The sequence below is a fragment of the Cyanistes caeruleus genome, chromosome 14 (assembly GCF_971803275.1).
Source record: "Cyanistes caeruleus chromosome 14, bCyaCae1.hap1.1, whole genome shotgun sequence".
Lineage (NCBI taxonomy): Eukaryota > Metazoa > Chordata > Aves > Passeriformes > Paridae > Cyanistes > Cyanistes caeruleus.
The window spans coordinates 13,242,397-13,266,164 of NC_141714.1; the positions used below are offsets into that span (position 1 = coordinate 13,242,397).

The 23,768-nt window shown below is 47.2% G+C and overlaps 1 protein-coding gene across 1 annotated transcript in view; it reads right to left on the reverse strand.

The window, feature by feature from the left end:
* HS6ST2 (heparan sulfate 6-O-sulfotransferase 2) overlaps nucleotides 1–4,127 on the reverse strand; it is a 129,436-nt gene extending 125,309 nt beyond the window's left edge. The window contains exon 1 of the mRNA XM_086850257.1: nucleotides 3,503–4,127. Coding sequence (XP_086706383.1) covers nucleotides 3,503–4,014 — 512 coding nt within the window. The 5' untranslated portion in view covers nucleotides 4,015–4,127. The remainder of the gene's footprint in view (nucleotides 1–3,502) is intronic.
* Nucleotides 4,128–23,768: the final 19,641 nt, after the last annotated feature.

The following is a 23,768-nucleotide window of genomic DNA, read 5'->3' on the forward strand; positions in this document are numbered from 1 at the left end:
ACCCAAGTCAGTCATTCATGACTAGGAAAAAGCACATTTCTCCTTTCTCACCACTGATGCCAAGAAGCTGAGACAATTCCCTCCTTTCTGTCGCCACCATCGGCCCATTCCACCCACCTCCCAAGTGGCAGATCCAGAGCACTGAAAGCATCAACTTTGCCTATACCTTCCCCCTTCCTTCTTCTGTGATTTCTGGATGCTGCAGTGGTGAGCAGGACTGACGAAACAGGAGACAAACAGGAGCATACAGAACATGCACTCCAAGGGGATCCAATGAGAGAAGCCCCAAAATCCCTCCCCCCACACCCAGAGAACCATGTTCCTCCAGGGGAAGAAAGAACCAAAGAAGATGATCTATTTACCCCTGCTTGCTACTTCTTAAGGAGCACAAGCCACCATTACAAAGGAAAGGAAATTTTGGGAACTTATATGCTCACAGACAGAAAAGCACCATGGTGTTAAATCCACCTCAGGATTGTGTTACAGCACAGCAACCATCCTGAGTATTTCTGCTCCTCCAGTGAAGGAATCTGCACTCCAAACCTGCAATTCCCAGAGAAAACAGAGGCAGACTACTAATGGAACTAAGAGCAGATACTGCAGGATGACTGCTGCAGGCAGCAAGGTTCTTCAACTGTGCACCCTCCAGGCTGATCCCATCACATCCAACCACAGAGATGCTCTGTACCTGGTGCTGAGTGAGCATTGCATGGTCCAGGACAGAGTTTCCTCCACACCAACAAAGACTCAACTTTAAAAAAGGCCCCTAGAGACCAGTCCAGGTAACCAGCAATCTGACAAGTAGACTTGCCACACCTGAAAAGACAAACATCTGTGCAAAGTAATCACACATAGGTGCAAACTAAAAGGCTTGATGGAATATTTGGGTATTTCCAGACAAGGCCACACAGCCCCAAGACACTAACTATACACTGCTTGATGCAGCTGCCAAGGAGTTCAGGTCACTCTCATAAAAGACACTCACTTTTCAATCATCTCAACTATAAATGCAGGAATTTCCACCTTGTCAAGTCAAGGTTCAGTTGCAAAAATTCTTTCTGCTCCTGATTGAATCCTTCTCCCTGCCTTCATGATGCTCCCCAAATGGGCTTTGCAGTCCTCCACATTCCTTCCTCTTCTCTCAGGATCTGCACACCAGGGCTGTGACCCCCTTTCCCTTCCCACCTGCACACATGACCCAGGATGCTCCCCCTAAAAACCTCAGTTCAGGAATAGCCAGGCTGACCAGTTGGAGCCAGCACGGCTTCCTGGCTTCGACACCCCCACCCCACATCTACTGCTGCTCTGAAAGCAGCTTTTATCTGCCCAGAAAGGGTTTAGACTTTCTGTCTGTTACTGGCAGTAGGTAGAGGTGCTAATTAACCAGTTGTCAGCTGAACTGCTGCTAAATTGAGAACACAACTAAAATTAAAGATGAGGTATTAAAATGGGCAGAAAGACTTGAAAGGACTATTGTTCATTTCAGAACTTCTCTTCCTGTATTTTTAAACATTTAGAAATTGCAGTCCAAATAATTGCTTGTCAAGACATTTTTTTGGAGAATAACTGTAGCTATTCAGCCAGCTGTATAATTAGGTTATTAAAAGTATAATATCATTTTGAAGGCTTTGAGAGAGTAGACCTCTACCTAACATAAAATCATCACAGTTTCATTTTCCTCCCTCTCTCCTGGCTTCAATCCCAAGTCACAAGTCCTAGCGACCTCTCAGACTCTCAGCTGTGACAGTGTACATAGCTGTTCATAGGATGAGGAACCATCACGCTGAACTCCTGAGCAGGTACATGCACATTTCCATTCCAACTCTGGAAAGCATGTCTGCTATCCAACAAAGGAAAAAAAATACAAAGCCAAAAGCTGCAGACAAAATCCCAGCTCTCCAAGCCTGATATTCCCTTCCCCCTCAGGTGGTGGGCTCAGGACGAGGGGCCTCTCATTTTTCTGGAGGGCACAGATAAGATCAGGCACAGACAGACCTGTCTCTGGGAAAGGAAGGAAATCCCTGACCCACAGCTACAGCTTCGCAGGCCAGGCCCACATCTGGGGAAAGAGAAACACGCATCACTGGAAGCAGTACAGCAAACAGAGCACATGTTATGCGATTTACATTTCTGCTGACAAACAACATGTTTATACGACAGGTAAAATAAACTATGCAGCCTGCAAGGCTCAGCAGCCTGAAACTGGGAAGCTAACAGACCCAGAGGGCAAGGAATTGGTCCTGATGCAAGCAAATGGGATGTCACAAAAATTAGACAATTAAAATTTAAAGCAGTAGGGAAGACAAAAGAGAAGGAATCACAATAGCCGAGCCTGATGAAGAGCTGCTCCTTGGGTACAGGACCATAATGATGCTAAGCATTTTTCTACTAGATGGCAGTGTAGTGTCACACTATATAAAAGGAATTCTAGAAAGAAATTGCTTTGTATTTCAAGTGAATCTGTGCTTAGACTTGACTTCAGATAGCATGATATACAACAGTAGCCTCTTTGTAAAGGGACCTGCCATTAGTCTCACAGTGCAATAGGAGTGATACTTTAGTTTCTAATTTCCCATAAAAGAAGAGGAAAAGACACTGAAACCCTGAGCAGTTCTGCCACACGGTACAGCTGCATGCACAGCCACAGATGAGCTCCGGAGTGTTACATCCGAAGGTGGGCTCTGATCAAAGAGCTCTGGGAGAGGAGGAAGGAGGTCCTCACTGCTCAGGGGGAAAAGCCAGCTGGGCTTCTGAAAGGCAGGGGCAACTTTAAGGCAACCTCCTTGCTATGGTCAGGGGAGGTTGGCAACTTCAAAGGAAAATCCAGGGATAAAGAGAGAGCAGTGACAAAAATTCAAAATGCGAGCACAAAATAATGAAGGTTAGGGCTGAAGAACCGTGCAAATATTTACAGGTAACTCAGCCATAACAGTAACCTTTACCTTGCAAGGCCACCATCCTGAAGCCAAACTTCAGGAACCAAAAAGACACAGTAGCTCACCAACATTCCCAAAACCAACACCAATTCTTGGCGTACACTGGAGCTACAGGAGCTCAGTACAGACAAAGCTCTGGGGGCAGCTCGCAGGCAGCCGAAGCTCCCAGGTTCGGTTCGGGGGGTCCCCAAGCTGAGGGGCTGCCAGGCCTGCTCCTGTGTCACCGGGCTCATCAGCCCGAGCCTCTCCTCACCGGCGGTCACGGCCGCGGCAGCCGGCGGGACATCACTCCCATCGCCTCCTCCCTGCCGGCGGAGCGGGGCAGGTTTTGCTCGCCCTGCAGAGCTCGGGGCGCGCTGCACCCGCCGCGGTGGCCCCGGGCCGGTCCGGCTGCTCCCGGGGTGCCGGGGCCGGTGCTGCTCCCGGAGGTGCCGCCGGTCCGAGCCGGGATGCTCCGGTCACACGGCGCTCCCCTCCCTCCGCCTCCCGCAGCATCCCCGCTGCGCCCCGCGGGCCACCGCGGAGGGACCGGGGGCCACGGGGAGCCCCCCGGGGCACGGCCTCACCTGGAGGGCCGGAGCCGCACCTCCTTCTTGCTGTCCACCACGGAGGGCACGCAGTTGGTGAGCTCGGTCCAGTCGGCGTGCAGCCCGCAGCTCCAGCCGGTGGAGAAGCGGGAGAAGAGCCAGGTCTCCCGCTTGCCGGGCCGGTGGCAGGTGCACTTCTTCTGCCCGGCGCGGCACTCGCACGGCTGCTCCAGCTGGATGTTGCGGACCAGGTGCCGCCCGAAGGTGGTGCCGCCCGTCTTCTGGATGTGCAGGAACACGATCAGGTCGTCCCCCTTGATGTTGAAGTCCACCCGCCGCATCAAGTCGTCGGCGGAGAAATTGAAACGGGGAACGAAACGCGCCGGCGTCTCGTCCTCCGCCCGGTACGGGTCGGCGGCGGCGGCGGGGCTGAGGGCGCGGAGCCGCAGGAGCTGGCACTCGGTGCCCGGGCAGACGTACTGCAGCACGATCACGGCGAAGAGGAAGAGCATCACCAGCGCCAAGAGCACCTTGTGGGACCGGTCCTCCATCGTCGCCGGGAGCGCCGCGCATCGCCGCCGCCCCGCTCAGAGCCGCCGCCGCAGCCGCCGCCGCCGCCGCCGCGGGGGGACCCGCGCCGCCGCCATCGCCCGCCGCTGCCCACGGCCCTTCCCGGCAGCCCCCGCGCCCGGCCCCGCCGCGCGCCTCCGCCCGCCCCGCGCGGCCGCGCCCCCTCCTGGCCCCGCCCCCGCCGGGCCCGCCCCGCGAGACAGCACCGGGACTGCACCGGGACAGCACCGGGACAACACCGGGACAGCACCGGGACAGCACCGGGACTGCACCGGGACAGCACCGGGACAGCACCGGGACAGAACCGGGACAGCACCGGGACTGCACCGGGACAGAACCGGGACAGCACCGGGACTGCACCGGGACAACACCGGGACAGAACCGGGACAGCACCGGGACAGCACCGGGACAGCACCGGCACCGGGACAGAACCGGGACAGAACCGGGACAGCACCGGGACTGCACCGGGACTGCACCGGGACAGCACCGGGACAGCACCGGGACAGCACCGGGACTGCACCGGGACAGCACCGGGACAGCACCGGCACCGGGACAGAACCGGGACTGCACCGGGACAGCACCGGGACAGAACCGGGACTGCACCGGGACAGAACCGGGACAGAACCGGGACAGCACTGGGACTGCACCGGGACAGAATCGGGACAGAATCGGGGCAGCACCGGGACAGCACCGGCACCGAGACATTACCGGCACCGCTCCCCTCCCCGCCGGGATCGCCCAGTGCGGCCTCTGTGGCACCGACACCGAGAATGGGACGGGGAATGGGACCGGCACTGGGACTGGGGCCATACCGGCACCGCGCTCCAGTCACGGGCCGGGACTGGCACCGCACCGGGACCGAGCGTGCTCTGAGCGTGGCCAGCCCCGGGATGCTCCGTCCCGCCGTGCCCGGGGTGTGTGCGGGCCCTGTGGCCGCGCTGGCCGCACCTGGCAGCGGGCGGAGGGCGCTGCTCCGCACGGAGCATCCCCGTTAACGGCAGCGGCGCCTCCGCCGAGTCACCGCCCTGCACACACACTCCCGACACTGGCACCGAGCTTTCTCTCTGCACCTCACACCAGCTCCCAGTTCTGGGCTTGTTCTGGGCTTTTGGCTGGAGAGGTGCGCACCGAGTGTTTTTCTCGCTGCTCCGGGTGGTTTCTGTTCATTCAGGTAGCAGCACCCGCGCTGGCTCTGTCAGCATGTTTCTGAACCTCTCTGCGCAAGAGAGTTCTGTAAATAAAACAGGAACACGGACTCTGTGGATTTATCCTGTATTTGTATATAAATGATGTTTAGCCCTCCAGCTGCGGTGAGGCCGGTGGGTGGGAGCCATGGGTGCCCACCCGTGTTCACCCAGTGCCATTCCACAGGGACAACCCCCAGCACCTGCCAAGACCTGGCAGGGCCATGCAGCACAGCACAGCCAGTGAGCCCGAGGCTTTCCTTTCCCTCTTGGTGCAACTGATGTTGGGGCAATTAATGCTTGTGAGAACTGCAGCCTTGCAAGAAAAAAAAAAAAAAAATTAAAAAAATAGAGGTGTCTGGCTAAAGGAGGTTTTCACCCCATCCCCAGTGTCCTGTCGTTCATGGACCATGGGTTTGGCCACCCTCAGTTTAACTGATGTGTTCCAATGCTTAACTGATGTTACACAGAAGTGCATTTCAGGAACCCAGTCTCAGGTAGGGCTGGAAATGTCTGAGCTTTTCCTTCCTCTCCCCTCCCCACCACAGCACCTCAGGTTTTGCTTCCCTGTCCCTTGTGATGCCTCTGTTTCTCTGCCTGGCCAATCAGCCTAGAGCTGAATTTTCTAATATGCACAGCAGGCAGCAAAGAAAATAGATCGTAAACACTCTCCCAGACCTTTATTCATCATTTAAAAAAACAAAACAAAAACCAAAAAACTAAACTTGTCTCTTTTTTCCTTCTCAAGCAATTCTCTCTAAATAATTTCAAGAGGTACATGTGGTGTTTGGAGGTGATTTCTTTATGGTTTTCATCCTTCAGCAACCTTTCCTGTCTTTCCTATTTTTTCCAGCTGTCCATAATATTTTGAAAACATTTACACTCACAATAATAGGCAATTTTATCACAAAGATTCTAGGCATGAGAACTACTGAGTTCATTTTCTTCCATTTGTATCTCCAAAATGAATGGATTGCACCATTTAATGAAAGCTCTGTGTTCTGAAATTCAAGCCTTAAAATTACAAAGATATTTCTGTGCTTTATATCCATCACTCTCTCACAGTCATTTATATTAAAAAAAAAATAAATGTTTGCCTCCAGTTTTATTTATTTTATATTATGAAATAACAAAGATGTGTGGTGACTTAAAACCAATCCTGAATGCTAATACCTGGGAATTAAACAGAGAGAATAACAATGGCCTAATGCCTACACTAAATTAATATATACTATAAAAGATATGATGCATACTGGGTTGGTGCTCCCAGCAGAGCCATTATTTTGGAATGGGCTAAACAAACAATGATCATCCTTTCAGTAATGAGTGATGGTCTCCAGTCTGCTGCCTTCTCACTCACAGTATGTAAATGATGCTCTCTAGCTTTGATCCAGGGGCCCAAAACATTTGCTTAGGCACTAAAGAAATGAAAATCACTCCGAAGTAGATAAAAGTAGGACAGAGCAGAGCTGTTAAGGTTTCACAGCACGAGCAAGATTCCATGGCTGGCAGGGCAGCTCGTTTAAGTTAAGAGGTCAAGCTCTGAGTGCCTAGTAACACCAGTGAAAAAAATCTCTGCCTCCTTCTCCATCCATGGCATGCCCAGACACCCCAAACACAATCCCTGTTCCCACTCCCCACACATGACCCTTTTCTGCTGGCACAGGGGAGCTCCTCACCCCACGCCTCAGCCCATGGTCATGCCCAGATGAGCACATGGGTATGGCCACTGCTCCTCTCCCACCCACAAGTGTCCTCTGCCACTGGCCGGTCCCTTCTGCACCCACCCTGTCAGCAGCTGCCTTCCTCCAGCACAGCAGGGCCAAGCTGAACTGGGAAAGGATCTCATTTTGGGCTGACCTTCTGCAATTACCCACAGGAACGTTCAGAAAATCAGGGTTTTGTATGCAAAGGCACCGGGTGTTTGCCCAGAGACAGATCAATAAAACACCTTGTGCCTCAAGCCCTGGATTGATCTTCTCTGCTTTAGGAAACTGTTGTTAGCTCATCAGCTGGGGCTGATCATCACATCCCTGCGTACTTCTTAAAAACCTTTGTTTCCACAGCATCTGAATTTCACCTCTGCATTTGGCTGGCAAATGGTGACTGCTTGGCTCCAACAAAAAGAAAGCACACATCAGCTTTGAGATAAGCAGGCTCTTCGGTGTAAAACAGAGCTTTACCAGGAACTGAGTCCTCCAGTTTATTGAAAGGAGAAAGGTTTTGTATCAGTTCAGCCTGAGTAGGTCCCAGGGTCCACTGTTTGGTACAGGTAAGGGCAGGAGTGCAGGCAGCTTGAACCCCCTGGGCAGATGGGCAGGACTGGGCTCTGGCAGCTCTAGCCTGGGCTGAGGCACCCACAGCTGCTGGGAGGATGAAGTCTTTTTCAGATGAGAGGGGAAACCTTATTTGCACATTAGTACAATGAGAATAACTTGATTAAAAGAAATGCAAACAAGCCATTAGGTTTGCTTTATCTCCTTGTAATGTGATTCATCTTATAGTACCTGTGCAGGAAGGGAGAGAAAATAGATTAAGTAAGTACAGAAAAGCCTCCTGTGTCATGAAAATAGCATATTTATTAAAATAAGAAGCAGAATCATCACCAGCTCAACTGCTGCTTTCCTTTATGGAATTGTCAGTCTTGTCTGGAATAGCTGATGGCTAAACAGGTTTGTGGCCGGGGCATTCAAAACCACTTTTCCCATCATCTGTCCTCAAAGTGATGAAGTGGATGCTCCAGCCTTGTCCCCGGCTACCCCAAAAGAATCTCTCCTCCACCACTTCTGTAAGATGTGCAAATCAGCAACTTTGATAATTTTACTTCTCCTTTGAGACTGGGTAAAACCAGATTATGGAATCAAAAGGTGTCACCAGGAGACAGACAGGGTTGAAGATACCACTCTACTCCCTGAGGAAACAAATCCTAAAATGAATGGAAAAACACAGGGCAATAAGATGGTCATGGCATGGGACAAAAAGCATAACCAGGAGAAAGGAAATATCTGAGAAAGGGCCAAAGAAATGTTGTGGTGGGAGATAGATGAAAGCCCTGCTAGCACCTCATAGAATAAGGCCCTTATCTAGTAAAGGGTATGCAAATAACTGAAGGCATAGAGCAGTGGGGTGATGAGTAAACTAATTAGAAAATGAGCCTTGATTATTCATGGACTTGACATATCAGGGAGTAGCTAATCAAAGGAATAATACAAGTTTGCATATTCTTTGTGATGTGGGCATCAAAGTCTTCCTTCTTGTCACAACGGCATCACTGCTGCTCACTCCTAAAACCAAACACACTTGATGCAAGTGTAACATCTTGCTCCATAGTAGGAGATGGGTCTTGGAAAGGCTGAGGTGTTCAAAAAAGCTCTGTCTTTCCCAGCTATTGAACAGATCTTGCATTTATCTCTACTTATAGATCTTGCCCCCCTGAATACAAACGTTGCCCAAAGCTCTTTGGGTGTGTGGTAAACTGGGCAGCGTTTAAAAGCATGAGCCAAAGATCTTGATTCTCAAGGGACCCACCCTGCAAGATAATTGCAACATAATCCCTTGCAGTTTCTTTTTTGCTTTGGACTGCTCACTAAATAAACTTTGTCTAAATACCACATGGGAAGATGGACTTGGCAGGAGGAATTTGCACAGAACTTGCTGGGAGCAGGAAGCTTTCAGGAGTACCTCCTTCCCAACACATGGCATCAGAAACCTTCCGTCCAGGCTGTTCACTGTGGCAGATCCTGTAGCCAGACAAAAGGCAGGCTAGTTTTCAAGTTACAAGGCATCAGCAGAATTTCCATTTCACACATAGGTCTCGGTCCTGTGAAAGGTTTTAAAAGAGAACCTGATGTGGGACTGACACCTGGCCATGTACCAAGTGTCTGGGCAACAGTTGGAGGGTGAATAAATGATACTGCCCCATCACCACTGATTCTTTCCCAGCATGAAGCTGGCTGAGAAACTGCTGAAACATCAAATTCCCTTTTGATGAGGACAGCCTGGGACAACTCCAGGGAACAGGATCCATGGGGATGAAAGGGCTCTTTCAAGTATGCCTCTGAATCAGTGGGAAAAGTGAGAAGTTGGGATTGCTCCTGCCACTGTTTGCTTGTCTGGATAATTACAGTGATGGGTATATTAATACCATCTGGCATTAGATCCAAAGAGCAACCAGGCATTGACAGAGATTACTGGAGAGGTGTGTGAAGAACCCTTTTGGAGGTGCTTATGAGCAGATTAGGAGGAATTAGAAAGGGTGTGAGCCAACAAAGCCTAGGGCCGCTGACCATATGGTCCAAGGGACACTTTGTGCCCACTTTGAAGATAAAAAATGCAAAACTGGAGTATCTGACCTAGCTCAGGACAAAACCTGCAGCATTTGCCTGATTAAGGTAGGTAAGAGACTAAGATAATGTACAGTGGTCTTCAGCAGTGGTTTTACACTGAAGAAAAAGGCTGTTAAAAGACTCATACAAATATTTGTTGAATATTCCTAAAACCCAGGGGGAACCACATGGCCCTGAAAGAACAGTGAGAAAAGACATAATATTACCTCATGCTATCTCAGTAGGCAGTCCTGTGTGGAGTGAAAGAAGTGGGACTTGGTCCAAAGGCATTCAAGACATCTGAAAGGTGAAATTCGCCCTTCATGGTGAAATTTGTCTTTCACAGTGAAATTATTCCAGCTTAATAACATTGGTTTTGAAATAGATTTGGTTAAGCTGATCCCACCTTTTGCCTAGACACTCTTCAAGCCTAGAATAGTTAGTATCAATTTAACTTAATTTGGTGTCATTCTATGTACAGACTGCATCTTGGATGCTGTATAAATATTTGCTTATTGAGATTGATGCTGAATTTGCTGAATTTGGGCAACACACTGTTGTGGAATTAACCCATGTGGCAGAGGATCAGATTCAGGAGCAAAAAAAAAATCTCAGTAAGAGGTCTTAAATTTCAGATGACTTCATGTAATTACCTAGTTTTTAAAATGAACAGAAGAATAAATGAAGATGAAGCAAACATAATGTCAAGCATTACCAAATAATAATAATAAAAGAAGCTTTGAGGACAGCTTCTTCCAGCAGCAGGGCTGATGAATCTTTGGGGAGTGATCCCATAGTCCAGTGAAACAAAGAAATGCTCATTTTGCAGTGAGGTTTTGCAACTGCAGATTTACCAGGAATAGCAAATAAATAATTCACAGTTTCTGAAGATGCAAAGATAAATTTTCTTTCTTCAAATCTAGGTCTGCCAAGCTGCTAAAGAGCTATAGCAAACGTCCCACTATAAAATAGAAAATGAGGGACAAAGCAAGAGTTTCACATTCCAGTTATGTGTAAAAAGACTCCTAAAAAAGAAAAAGCTTCCTTTCCTCCATAGCCCACCCCCCCGTCCCTGCACACACGTACTGCTGCCATGAGTCCACAGGGAAACAGAATATTTGTATTATATTACACTGAAACTTCTGGAAAAGAAAACAAAAATACAATCAAACATATAAAATTCCACCACAACAGAACTGAGTAGAAAATCCCCAGCTGGACTGGATGCAAATAACAGATATTGAGTGTAGCAATTTCTTGTGGTTTCCCAAAAAAACACCCAGGGTTCATGGCATTGCAGCACTTTAACCCACAGAAAACCGGGGCAGTGTGCATTTATAAATCCTGGTCCTGAATTCTGCCATCTTGTCCGGGGCCAGCCCTGTGTTTGTATTACTACAGTCCCAGGCTGCCCTTGGAATCCCTCTCTGCGGAGATGCTGCCAGTCCTGCATGTGCCTGAGCTGCCACTTCACTGGATCAAAATAGTAGCAGCTATTTTAATCTGCTGCTGGAATACATCTGAAGAAATTCCTTGCAATCCCTTACTTCTGTTCCCAGCTTGCACAGAGCCGCGTGGCAGGGAGTGCACTTGCAGATCGTGTCCCCTGGCCAGAGCCTTCCCTCCCTGCCTTGGACAGGAGATGGATGTGGGGTGCCCAGTCTGTGCTGTGAGCACCACTGCAGCCAGTGAGGGCTGAGCAGCACCACCTGCTCACCCTGGGCTCAGCCTCCTGCTCAGCACTTTGGGAATGCTGAATCCACGGAAAGGGTGGCTGGGGACCAGCAGCAGGCTCACCACAGCCTCAACATCCCTCACCTGTCTGATGCCAGTGTGTGTTCTTCATGCCCCTGGCTGAGGGCTGCACAGTCAAACACTTGCTGTGTGTACTATAGCATCTAATCCCACACTGCTTGAATCAGAGAAGCCAGCAGATGATCTCCTTCATGTCTTGAACCTTTGCTGACTTCTCATTGATATAATCAGAAATTAAGTGGGCAGAGGAGAGGGAGTCAATGCTTTGTTTCCTGCCCTCTCACAGGGACAGGGCCCACTGCTGTGTGTGTACACTGCTACTCACAGATGTGCACTAGGTTGCTGTGCAAGAATTATCTGCCCAAAGAGATGATGAAGAGATTATATTTTTATAATGCATGGTTCTGGCTCAAATAATTTTCCTGCTCATCTTTCCCTATTAAAGATAAGCAACACATAATGCTGGCCTTGCACACTAAGGGGTGGAGGACAGCACCTCTCAGCATCAAAATTTAGGAGATTTCCTACAAGAATATGTGTCCTACTGCACAGAGCTTTTATAGACCTGCCTAAGCCCCAAATGATATAACAGTTTTCCAAGAGCTCCCTCTAACTCTGAATTTTTGAGAGACTCGGGATAATTAATCTGGCTGTGACTCTATGCAGAACACTAACAACCAGAAGAAAAATAACTTATCAAAAATATTATTTTCTTTCATGCAAAGAATCAAACTTTAAATGATTCCATCTGTCACTTTCATCTGCACCCTGTTTCATTGGCTGGATTTTGCTCATTAAGATAAATTTCAAGCCAGCAGATCATTTTTACCTTCAGGGCTTTGATGAAATGTAGTGTTTGGGACTTCCTCCCCTCCTCCATTTTTGACAGCCTTGACAGAGGAATAAGAATTTCTCTCTTATCCTGCTTTGCAATTGTATGGAATGGCTTTGACCTTCCAAAAGGGGAACAGGCTACAGTCAAATTCCTCCTGCTTTCCCCATGGGACTAGGAGCTGGCCAAACCCTTCCAATAAAAGTTTTCAACTCAGCTTTGCATCATAAAACCCTCTTTTCTTTATTACTCCATCTCCTCAAACCTTTCTTAGCAAACCTCTAGCCCTTTCAAAAGGTGAGCTGGAGAGCTTCTATGCTATGCAAATGGTTAAAACATCTTTGTTTCTTCCCTGAAAAGATGTAAAAGCAATTTGTTGGATTCCTTATCTCATAACCAAACACAACTGTACACTGTGCACTCTGTGTGCTACAGCTGCCTGTGCTTTCAGTCCCAATGACTTATTTTACTGTAAGTGTTAATTATACATTGGAATGGTTTCATGAGGGATGTGATAAATCATCTGCCACTTAAAGTCTTTAAATCAAGGATGGCTGGGTGTTTTCAGAGGGGTTCTGCTCTGTGCCTGGAGCACACAGAGGATCCCAGTGCTTTTCCAGGAGGGTATATAATCACATGGTCATGGTCAGCCATGGTATTGAGGAATTAGGGGATGGGCGGGATGGCCTTTGTCATGCAGGATGTAAGATTAGTTGGACTTAATGGTCTGTTTTGGCCTTTAAATCTATGAATAGGGAAAAGGAAAGAGGAAAAAGAAAACAAAAAAGAACAAAAGTCCCTATTATAGCCAGCATGCTTCTGCCTTCTGAAAGCAGAGCCAGAGGGAGTGCAGGCAGCTGGGGCTAGAAATGAGTTCTGGGCACTCTTTTGCATTGCCCATGCTCCCAGAGCTCCCCAAGCTCTACTAAGCTCCCCAAACAGTTCTTGCAAGCAAAGCCAGGAGCCCAAGCCCACTGGGATTTGCTGACGTCTTTCAGAAAACAACAGACATGAGCACACACACACAATGCTCAAATGGTTTTTAATTTATTTCCCCCCTTGAGGTCATTTTAGGTGTTCCAGAACTAGAAATCTAATGCTTTTTCTATTTCTAAATTAAGCTAATTAAAATTTTAATCTGGTGGACATTATCTTATTGCAAAATTAGAAGAGCTTATATTGCAATAGTTTGGTTAGTACCAATCCTTTTCACTTTAAATTGTGTTTCATTAATTGAACAGGGCTTAGATAGGCGCTTATAAGGTCTTAAGCCAATATTTTGTTCTTAACAAAATATTCAGTTCTCCCTTTCAGCTATACCTGCTCTGAGCCTGCAAGCTTTATGCTGTAATAGTTTTCCTTTAGTGAAGGGTGGGTTATTACACTCATGATCCACATGGGAATTTCAGGAGCTATAGGCACCCTCACAGATGCCATTATAGACCGACTTCCCAGAGAAAACACAAAGGACACTTGCTGGAAAATAGCAAATCCAAACCCCTACCCACTGACTTGCTGATATCATCTGCTTAACCATGGGTTATTGCATAATTAATTACTCCCAGTTCACTATTAAATCCCAAAGAATCTTTCTATAGACTAGACTGGTATTACTCTGCCATACATTTAAAAGAGATTACTGCTAATTAATTTAGCTCATCTGCATTCCTAAAATTCAGCTAAGCCCTCTATTGTGTTACCTGCTGTCATTTAAAATGTGTAGGACTTCCAAGCTCCTGTAGAAATAGAAAGGGATTAGACTCATCTATAGAGATATAAAACAATTTAAGAAGTTGCTTTTCAACACTTCCCACAGGGCCCTGTGCAGAGTAGGACCTAGGATCTGGCAGAATCCTTCCTGCTGGTTATCCATCCCACCAGGAGTCAACTTCCCTCCAGGACTTTCAACCCAGTGCTTTCCAAAGACACTAAATTTCCTGAAAGCGTAAACAACACGTTAAACCACAATTTATCTACACCTGGGGCTAAGGCACCCGAACTGGTGAACGTAAATCACTTGGAATATTTATGTACTGACACATTTCCATTCTAAAATAGGAGTCTGACACACATAAATCCTCATCAATGCTTTTCCAGAACCATCCCCACCACCAGAACCACTCACCCCAGACACGGTCACCAAAACTGCACAGGAACCTCCACAATGCCTGAGGCTGACGTAGATGGGCTGAGGGCTCTGCTTCTACCACAACAAATTAGCAAATAATTATATTAATAATGAGCCAGACCTTCCAGCTGGCCAAGTCACAGGAGCCAGGACACTTTTGCTAAACAGTTTCAGATTAAAAAGAAGCAAGCAACCTTCTGTCAAAACTAAACAGCTTCATGCAAGAGAAATCTCTTGGATAAAAACTTCTATTTCTTCATAAGGAAAGCAGAAAGCAATTCAGTATAAAAAATATTGTGGGTTTTTTTTATTGGTTTTTGGTTTTTTATTTGTTTTATTATTTTTTTAAAAACCCTCAGAAGAAGATTTGAAAACACTGATTATTCCTCAGGCAGCAGCTTCTTCTGAAAAGATGGAGAGTTTTAGTAGGAGGTTGCATCCAAAGGTTTTTTTTTTAAAAAAAGCGCAATTTCGTTAGGCTCTGTTGTCAGCTGCCCCTCATGAGCTGCTTTGGGTTGAAGGGGATGGCAGCAGCTCGGTTATCCAGCAGGGAATCGTGGATCCGTGGGGATGGCAGTGAGCCGAAAGGCACAGCACACCCGGAGCGAAGCTGCAGCTCCCAGAGCTGGCTTAGGGAGATGCTGCGAGACGGGGAAACCCGCAGAGCTGCTGTCTCACAAAGCTGAGCTCAAACATTCCCCTGCTCCTTCAGCTCCTGTTTGGAAATCAACACCAAGTTGCTCCACGGCTGCAAAACAGACAGTGCTTAAGCAGAATCCATTTCCTGACCAATAACTCATTTCCAGAGTAGTCAGTGACTCTGCCCAAGGTGAGTCCCAGCAGCCCTCTCTGCATTTAATTTGCAAGATGCAGTCCCTGCATTGCCACCTCTCCAACACTGGCATTTTCCAGGCTGACAGCCAAAGAGATGCTTAGGCAGACATTCCTGCAGACAGAAAACCAAAGCTGGTTTGCTTTATATTTGCTCCAAGAGGGGCAGGATAGAGAACAATGGTTTGCATTCAGGCAAGATATCTGATCTCATCACTCAGAGTTTGCTTGCAATGAGTGTTCCACCATGCTCAAGGCAGGGAATGGTCTCTGCTGACCAGACCCTCTATCTCCGTGCCCCCACTGGCTCTAGAGTTGTGTCTGTCACTTAGGTGATGTCAAAACTCAAGGTGTATTTGCTACGAAGACAAGGGTTCACACCCCATTGTGTCACCCCTCTTGCATTCCCTTTCAGGGATCCTGAAGAATGGGACCACAGCCCATTGAAGGGAAGAGCCTCTCATCCAGCCTCCTCCTCCAAACAGGGTTATCACCAGCACTAAATAAGCTTGGCCATGGCTTTGTCTAGCCAGAAAACCTGCCAGGCTGTGGATGCCACAATCCCACTGGGTGACCATGCATCTGTCTCACAGAGAAGTTTTCCTGATCTCCAGTTTGAGTCTCCCAAGCTGCTGTTGCCCCCTGTAACATCATTTGCCTTTACCAGGAAGAGTTTAGCTCCATCATTTCTGCAGGTGGCTGTAGGTTGGTATCAGCTCACTCCTACACCAACCCAAACTAGCCCAAGGCACATCAGCCAAAACCTTGAAGGGCATCCCAAGCCCCAAAAACCTCCCTCCTCTCCAGTTTCTTCAGTCAAACTGGGATCAGCCAGTTCTGGTAGCACAGGTCTTGGTCTGTGTTTCACAACATACATCCCAGCCCCCTCGACCCAGCCAGGCAAAGCCTGCTCAGGACACCACTGAGGGGGGCACAAAGTTCTCCCACACACATTCTCCAGCAGCAGTGCTGAGGCAGCCATGCTAAGCAGGAAGAAAAGAGAAACCATTCAGTTATTATTTGTCCTTCTGCCTGAGTTGTCTGAAAACTGTGGCTTGGGCAGGCATTAAAGCAACCACAGCCTCAGTGGCTCAGTAGATGCTCACTCTGGTGGCCTCCAGCTATTTCCTAAAGCCTTCTCAGTCTCCAGCCTGACTAAAGCCCACCCTTTCCACTTAACTTCCTAGTTTATATGGCAAAACAGCTTCCCAAAATATCCCTGTGGCACACAAAACAATCTTACTGTCAGGACTCAGATTTCAGTGTGATTGGTAATGAGTGCACCAGGCATCAGAACTAGGTTATTAAAATATCTTTCATGATGAACAATGTAAAATAAATGCGGATAAATTGTATTATTCTGGGTCATTTAATTTTAAGTGCAGCAGCCTCTGTATTTTTTTGCCACTTAAACGATATGCAGCATGAAACAGCACAAATAAATACAGATGTAGAGAACATTAGATACACTTTGTAAGAGCAAATTATGCACGTTCACATTTCATTCTACTTAGATCAAAATTAGATGGTTTTCCTTCATTATCTCAGTGGATACACTAAAAGTCAGTGATTTATGAAAGAAACCGGTGTGAATGCCATTATAATTGATTAACCTGAGAGACTGGTGACCTACTTATAGATATACAAATATGATTATAATTGTGCAGTAACTAATTGAATGTTCTGCAGGACTTCTTTATAATGTGATTGTAATGCATAAAAATAAGAGGTAGAAAAAAGGCTTCAATGCTGTGCATGCTCTGAGATCCTAGGGAGAGGTGCTGAGTGCTTCCTCTCTCCTGTTAAGGTGAATTGGTGTTGAGGCCCTGCAGAATCAACCCCCTCCTGAAAAAGTAGCATTTCCCTGAAAGAGACTGTCCTGTGGACAAAAGGCTCCACTGTGCTTTGTGGCTGGGATAACTTTGGACACCCTGAGCAGATCTCATTGTCTGGGAGATGCTGCACACAGACCCCTCCTGGGTCAGCTCCACCAGAGCCCCTTCTCAAGGACTTCCTTTGAGTCAAGAAAAGAGGACAGGTGAGAGGTCATAAAGAAATAAATGAAGGTATGGGTCCCTGTTTCTAAACCACCGCTTTGCAGTGGGACTCAGCACTGCCTGGTGGGTCTGGGAGCCTGCCAAACCTCAGGTCTCTGCCAGCCGTGACTCTGAGTCCAGCACTGTTCTAATGGTTATGAGCACCCACAGGCCTGTGCTACAGTCACAGGACATAGCAAAGAGCAAGAACACCTCCCTGCCTCCAGTGTTTTATAATCCACATACAGAACAGGGGGCAACAGATGAAGGCAGTCCCCAAGTGCTGGTAGCTCAAGGGTTGAAGCCTAAAGGCCTTACCTGGCCCATGGAAATGTCTATAGTCTGCAATCCCAGGCAGTGCTCCTTGCTTCCCCACACCTCAGCAGTGTGTATCCTGCTGGACAATGTACCAGCACCACCCAGCCCAAAGCTGCCTGGAGGCCCTCATGGCATTATTATGTGTCACAGATTTTGCTGTATCTTTTCCTGCCAGTCACTTCTTCTGACTTAATTTGTCTGAACTCCTCTGCATGGACACAGGCGGCAGAGCTAACCTCTGACAATGACACACACCAGCTCTCTGCAGAACAAAATTCTAGATTCCTAATTTGAATGACTAAATATACCAAAGCCCAGTGATGAATTATTTAAAATCCACACAAATTTTGATGCAGCATACTGAGCTAGAGACTTGAATGCACCTCTGCAATTATGAGTCCCTCTGCCTACAGCTCCATCATGGAAAAGCATCCATTTAAAGCCCCTGGGATAAATGATCTGTTACAATTCCCTGGACTGGAAACCCTGGAGATGATGTGGGAGCCAGGAGTTGCTAGGATGGGATTGAGTTAATTAGCACTGCGTCTGAAGAGAGCCGTAACAGCATAATGAAACAAATAGAATAAAAGCAGTTTAAAGTGACTCCAGTGGATTGATGGGCGGGCGCTGCTGACTGTGGAACAGTTAGATTGTACCCATGCATGCATTGCTGTGCATTTGTCACGCAATGCTCACGCTGGGGGAGAGGAATGAGGAAGAGGGTGGGTCATTGCAGCTCTGCAAGAACTTTCTGGCATGATGTGTGTTAGGGGCAGAGAGGTGGAAACCACTGCCACAGCACACCTGGCTCAGGGTCAGCCTTGCTTGTGAAGAGCCAAAGCCACCATCCCCTAAATCCTCATGCAGGATGGGGTCAGGTCCAGCACATACAGCTCCTCAGAAGCCACAGCCAGGGATGCAGTGTTGCACCAGGAATATCCCCAGGGATAACCTAGCACACAGCTCCTGCATCAGCTGTAGGTGTCCCACTGATGCTGAGGGGTCCTGGCAGGGCTGGCAGGACTCCTGTCTCCTTGCATCGTGCCACCAACTTTGTCAAGCACGTGCTGGCCATGGCTGCAGCAGAGCAGTATGTCCATCCAGCTGCTGAGCCACAGATCTTTAGAGCACATCCCACAGAAAGTTTGTATCCCACCTCCCAAGGAGCTGCCTCTGAGCTCAGCATTCAAGTGACTGGATATAGATGGCCATGTTTGACTTTGTCATCCATCCTTCCCAGTGCTGAGAGCTGCCAAGGGATGACTGACAGGTTCTGGTTTTCAGTGTGTTTTGCATTCTTTTCAATATTCAGTTGTCTGGAAGAGGAATGTGTTGGCCCCAGCAATGCTGCATTTGAGAGAGGTGCTGGCTTCTTCAGCATAAATTGTTCAGGGTATTTTTACAGTTGGCATAAAAATACTGACACTGCTGATATGGATAGCTCTGTTATCATGCCTGGGGCCAATAAAGAAAGTGTAAGGAAAAAAAAAAAGAAAGCTACAAGTTAAACCCCAGATTTACAGCAATCACACTCTTCCTTTAAATTTTTAAACTTCTCAAATTCTAGCTTCCATTAAAATGCATCAGTAAAAGATAAACAGAACTGCCAAGCTGCACTGTTTTGAAGCAGAGAGATGACTCCCAGCTTGGCCAACTATTCTGACTGCCAAATATAATATACACTAAAACGACAAAGCATAACAATGCAAAAGACCATATACTATCTCTATCTCCAGCAGAAGGAACTGGAGCTGCTCCCAGCAGTGGTTCTGAGCATTGCCTATCTACCTAAAACTAGAGAGAGCTGCTGGGGACAGGTAGCAGCTATTAACTGGGAGACTGAAATGGTGTCTGCAGCTTTGTTTAAACAAGAGGAGCATAAATAAACCCAGTCTGGCTTTCTCCTTAGCCAGTGTCCTCACTGCTGCTGCAGAGGCATTTATGTTGTGGCATTGCCCAGCTCATTATTGCCAAAGAGCCTGACCCACACAAGCCACATAGGAATTTCATTGCTCCAGCACCATGACATGTCTCTTTCTACAGAGCTGTTCCTCATTCCTACCAGCAGCAGCTGGGCCAAACCTTCAGTTTCTCCTTTTCCCCTTCACTTCAGCCCTCTCCTCCTTTCAGCTGCACTTCACAAATCTAAGCTCATGAGACCTGTGGGGCCAAACAAATCCCTTTGGGCAGTACCACTCTCATCCCTCCACATACATCAGCTGCTCTTCCTTCCTGAGAATTGCTTGGAGTGAGGATAGACCTGTGGTGAAATAATCCCAGTTTCAAGCCCATGGCAGAAATTATAAATTACTTGCTTCCAGTTGGATGCAAGGCTTACTAATTTCCCACCAGCATTCAGGTGGCAAGTTTGCCACATGAATAATTGTGTGTCCAGAAAAGTGTTCCACTGGTAGGGTTATTAGCAGGAAAACAGGAATTCAGTTGGAAAGCATTAATAAACCTTAAAGACAACAGCTGTTATGGTGATTGATCCACTATCCAAGTGTACACAACTCATACAGGATGAAGGAGCAGAGGTTATTGCACAGGGAGGATATACTGAGCAGTGGGAAAGGAGGCAGGGTTGCTTAGAGGCCAGAGATAAAAATTGGTACTATCAGATTCAAAAGCATTTAAAAACCTCACACATCCTTTCCAAACCTGACTGAAAATTAAATTTTTGCAGTTTGCAGCATTTGCTGCTTAGAATTTTACTTGCTTTCTTTTAATACACTTGGGCAATGGAAGCAGAAGAGTTTTGTGTGTGACACAGAGAAATTTGTGTTTATTCTGCAGGATCAGCAGATGCTGCAGTGTGAAGACTGCAGTTACCCTAAGGAACACATCCAAATGTGCCCAGCGCACCCATCCCTCCTCCTGAGAGGAGTGATGAAATCACCAAGCTCCTTCAAGGGCTGAAAGAAGGATTAAGGAGAGAACTGAATTGCCCATTGAAATGCCAGGAATTTCTGGCCCACTGTGTCCAATCTAGTGCAGGGCTCTCCTGCTCACAATAGCTGCATATTGGGAACATGACTCACTTCTGCTTGTGTTCATCAGGAGTTTGTCCTTTGGCACTCACTGAAGTCAGTTTTTGGTCTGTCTGGGTAAGGATGCTGGTAAGGAAAGGAGACAGTGAACCTAAGGTGGCATGTTTGGCATGTGGGAACATGCTGCACTCTTCAGCAGCTCCTTTTGCCTTCCTGGAAGCAGCGTTTTCTGCAGGGATATCACATCCATCCCAGCAGTATTGCCTTTGCAAGAGCTGGAAGGACCACCCATGGTCACAGCAGAGACAGAGCAGTGGGAATTCAGGGCCCCTCACACAGGACCATCACTAGGGCTGGGAGCAGGCTGTGATCCACCTCAAAGTGTTCAGATTGTGGCGTTTTTTTACAATTACAGGTTGTGCCAACTGCACTAGAGGGTTTTGAGCTCACTGCAGTATGTTTCCTTCCAAAAAGAAACAAAAACAAACCCTTTCCAGTTTATTATTTCAGCTAATTATATGAACCAACAGTATTTCATCCAAACCATTTTAGGAAAATAAGTGGAGAATGTTTGCAAAACCAAAGCAGCCATTTTTCTCCTGCCAGGGTGGCAGATGCAAACATAAAGAGTAACATGTCCATACATCTCCAATCTCAACTTCTTATGAAACAAAATAAAAGCAATCTGGTTGTGAACTGATCCAAAGCAAATACAATATTTCAGAACACGCCACATTTAGTTGGTGGGGCTGATTTATATGATGCAATTTAAAGACCAGTGTGCAAATATGGAGGGGAAGACTATTTCCCCTTCACACTTTCTTACCTCTCAGACATTGTTTTTGTTCTGCATGTAAGTGAGGAGCCCTTGGCCTATGCAGCAGCTGTCTATGAAGGATGAGAACTGACAGGTTTCTATGGCACTTCCAAGCAGGGTTGTTTTACAGGCCAGAGATTCCCTTTGTCATACAGAACGTTTTGCCAGTTATTGTGTGACTTGTGAGATCATCACACAGTGGTCTTCAAAATAAATACTGCCAAAAGCATCCCCTGCCCAACCTCAGTTTGCAGGCACTACCTCTATTCCCAATTTACAGCTGGAAAGAGAGGCAGGGAGAAGGCAACAGAAGGCTCCTTTGGGAAGTGGTGGAGTCATCAGCCCTGGAAGTGGTCAAAAAATGAGAGGATTTGGCACTTCACAATCTGGTTTAGTGGGAATGGTGGTATTTGCTCAAAGACTGGACTTGATGAACCTGGAGGTCTTTTCCAACCTTACTGGTTCTGTGGTTGTATGACCTTCCTCAGGGCATCCCCGTGCACTGACCATCAGTGCTGCAGCCAGCAGCCACCACTGAGCCTGGGATGGCAGGCTGGGATCCCCCCATCTCCACCATCTCCTTTGTCACACATCATCTGAGAGGCAAACAGCTCATTGTGTTTGACATTTCCACAACTCTTTTTCTGAGGAAGTGCTGCTCCAGCCATCATTTCTGTTCTGTTTTTAGATTTCATGGTCAGTTTCCAAGATTTAGTGGCTTTTCAGCAGGCAGAAGAGCACCTCGGTTGTGTGGCTCTGCAGTCCTACTTAGAGATAATTGCCGAAATAAATCAGAAACAAGGGGAGACCTAGTAAAAAAATGAAAATCACATGTTTTAAAAGTGAAATTTCAAATGAAATAAAAAGGAGGAGAAAAAAAAATATCACCAGAGTAATTGTCATTTTCATTAAGGACATTACTAAAGGATTTCCAAAACAGGTCTTGTCCTGGTTTTCAGTTTGCATTGCTAAACCTTGATCCATCATTTTGCAATGAGCCTAAGCATTCATTTGCTAGGGACCTGCAGGCTTTCTGAATGAAATCCTCCAGCCGTCCCTCAAGGGCTGGGATCAGGAAGGATGCCAAGTGCCCTGGATGGTTGCTGCTGCTGCCTTGAACAGAAGTGCTCCTGAGTCCTTCCCCAGCTCAACCTCATCCTACTCCCTGTTCCCTGGAAGAACCAAAGCTTGAAGTCTACCCATGGCCAAATCCGTGTTTTACATCCAGACACCCTCATTATTTTGGGCTGCATCAGCCCAATAGCACCACAGGCTGGTGCAAGACACCACCAGGCTGGGGCTGCTCTGAGTTACACTTCCCAGGAGAGAGGAAGGCCAACAACAGTAAATACACGAATTTAGTGCTGTCTTTGCTGCTCCCCTCTTGTTGACAGCAGTTGCATTTGGACATTTTGCACACCAGTGGTGTGAGGGGTGCTCTTGAAAAGGGCTGAATCCCAGGACTTGGACAGCCCTGATACCTGGATTTCATGAGCAAGGCAAAACAGCCACTCTGAATTAAAAGAACATCTTATGGCAATGTCAATAAACAGATTTGCTAATTAATACTAATTCAATTACATTAATTTATTACTCTGATTGCTAACCAAAGCTCTTCTTCCCTCACATCTGCAAAACTTCAAGTGAGGCTGGGCATTTCCCTCAGCTTCAGGGGGAATCTGGCAGCTCCTGGGGCAATGAGCTGCGATGTAAACTGCTGGGCTGCCCAGCCCTGCTGGTGGCTGCAGGATCCCCACCATATTCCAGGACTTTTCTGCAGTGAAATATTCCTGATATGGAGGTCAGGTAAACTGTGCTGTGCTGCAGAGCTTTTTCCAATTAGCCCTGAAGACAGTCTCCAGACTCAAAGTTCAGATACTCAGAGCCTGAGGGTTGTTAAAGGCTGAGCATGGTTGAGCTGGGCTAGACCCACATTATTTTCTAAACACTGGCTTTTCCGTCATCATTATTTATTACACTGAATACTCCCTTAATGGAGACTTTCCCCAGACTTCTTCTGGGATGTGCTATACTCCTTTTTCTTGTAATGAGAAGCATTCCCTCACCAGAACACAGCCATGACTTGATGACTCAAATCTGCTAAGTCACTTTGTTTTTTATGGAAATCTGATTATCAGTGCAAAAAGAGGCCCCTTCATTTTCATGGTAAAATGGCCTGTTCTGTTGCAGACAAAACTCTGGATGTTTCCATAATTACACACTGACCTGTGTTGAACAAGCCAGCTCAAAGGCTACTTTATCTCAGCATGACCAGACTTTATCAGATTTATTCTATCTAAAGAAAGTTACATCACAAATAAATAACTTCAATGGTAGATTGCAGTATGAGAAAAGCAAATTATTTGGCAACTATTTCCCTTCTCTTCTCCTCCTTAATCACCTGGTTTATAGGGCTATTAACAAATTCACCCTGGCTAAAAATGTAGCCTTAGATTAGAAAAGACAACCTCACCGCTCTTCCACTTCATGAAGTTTTATTTTGAGTCCCCTGTTCCTCT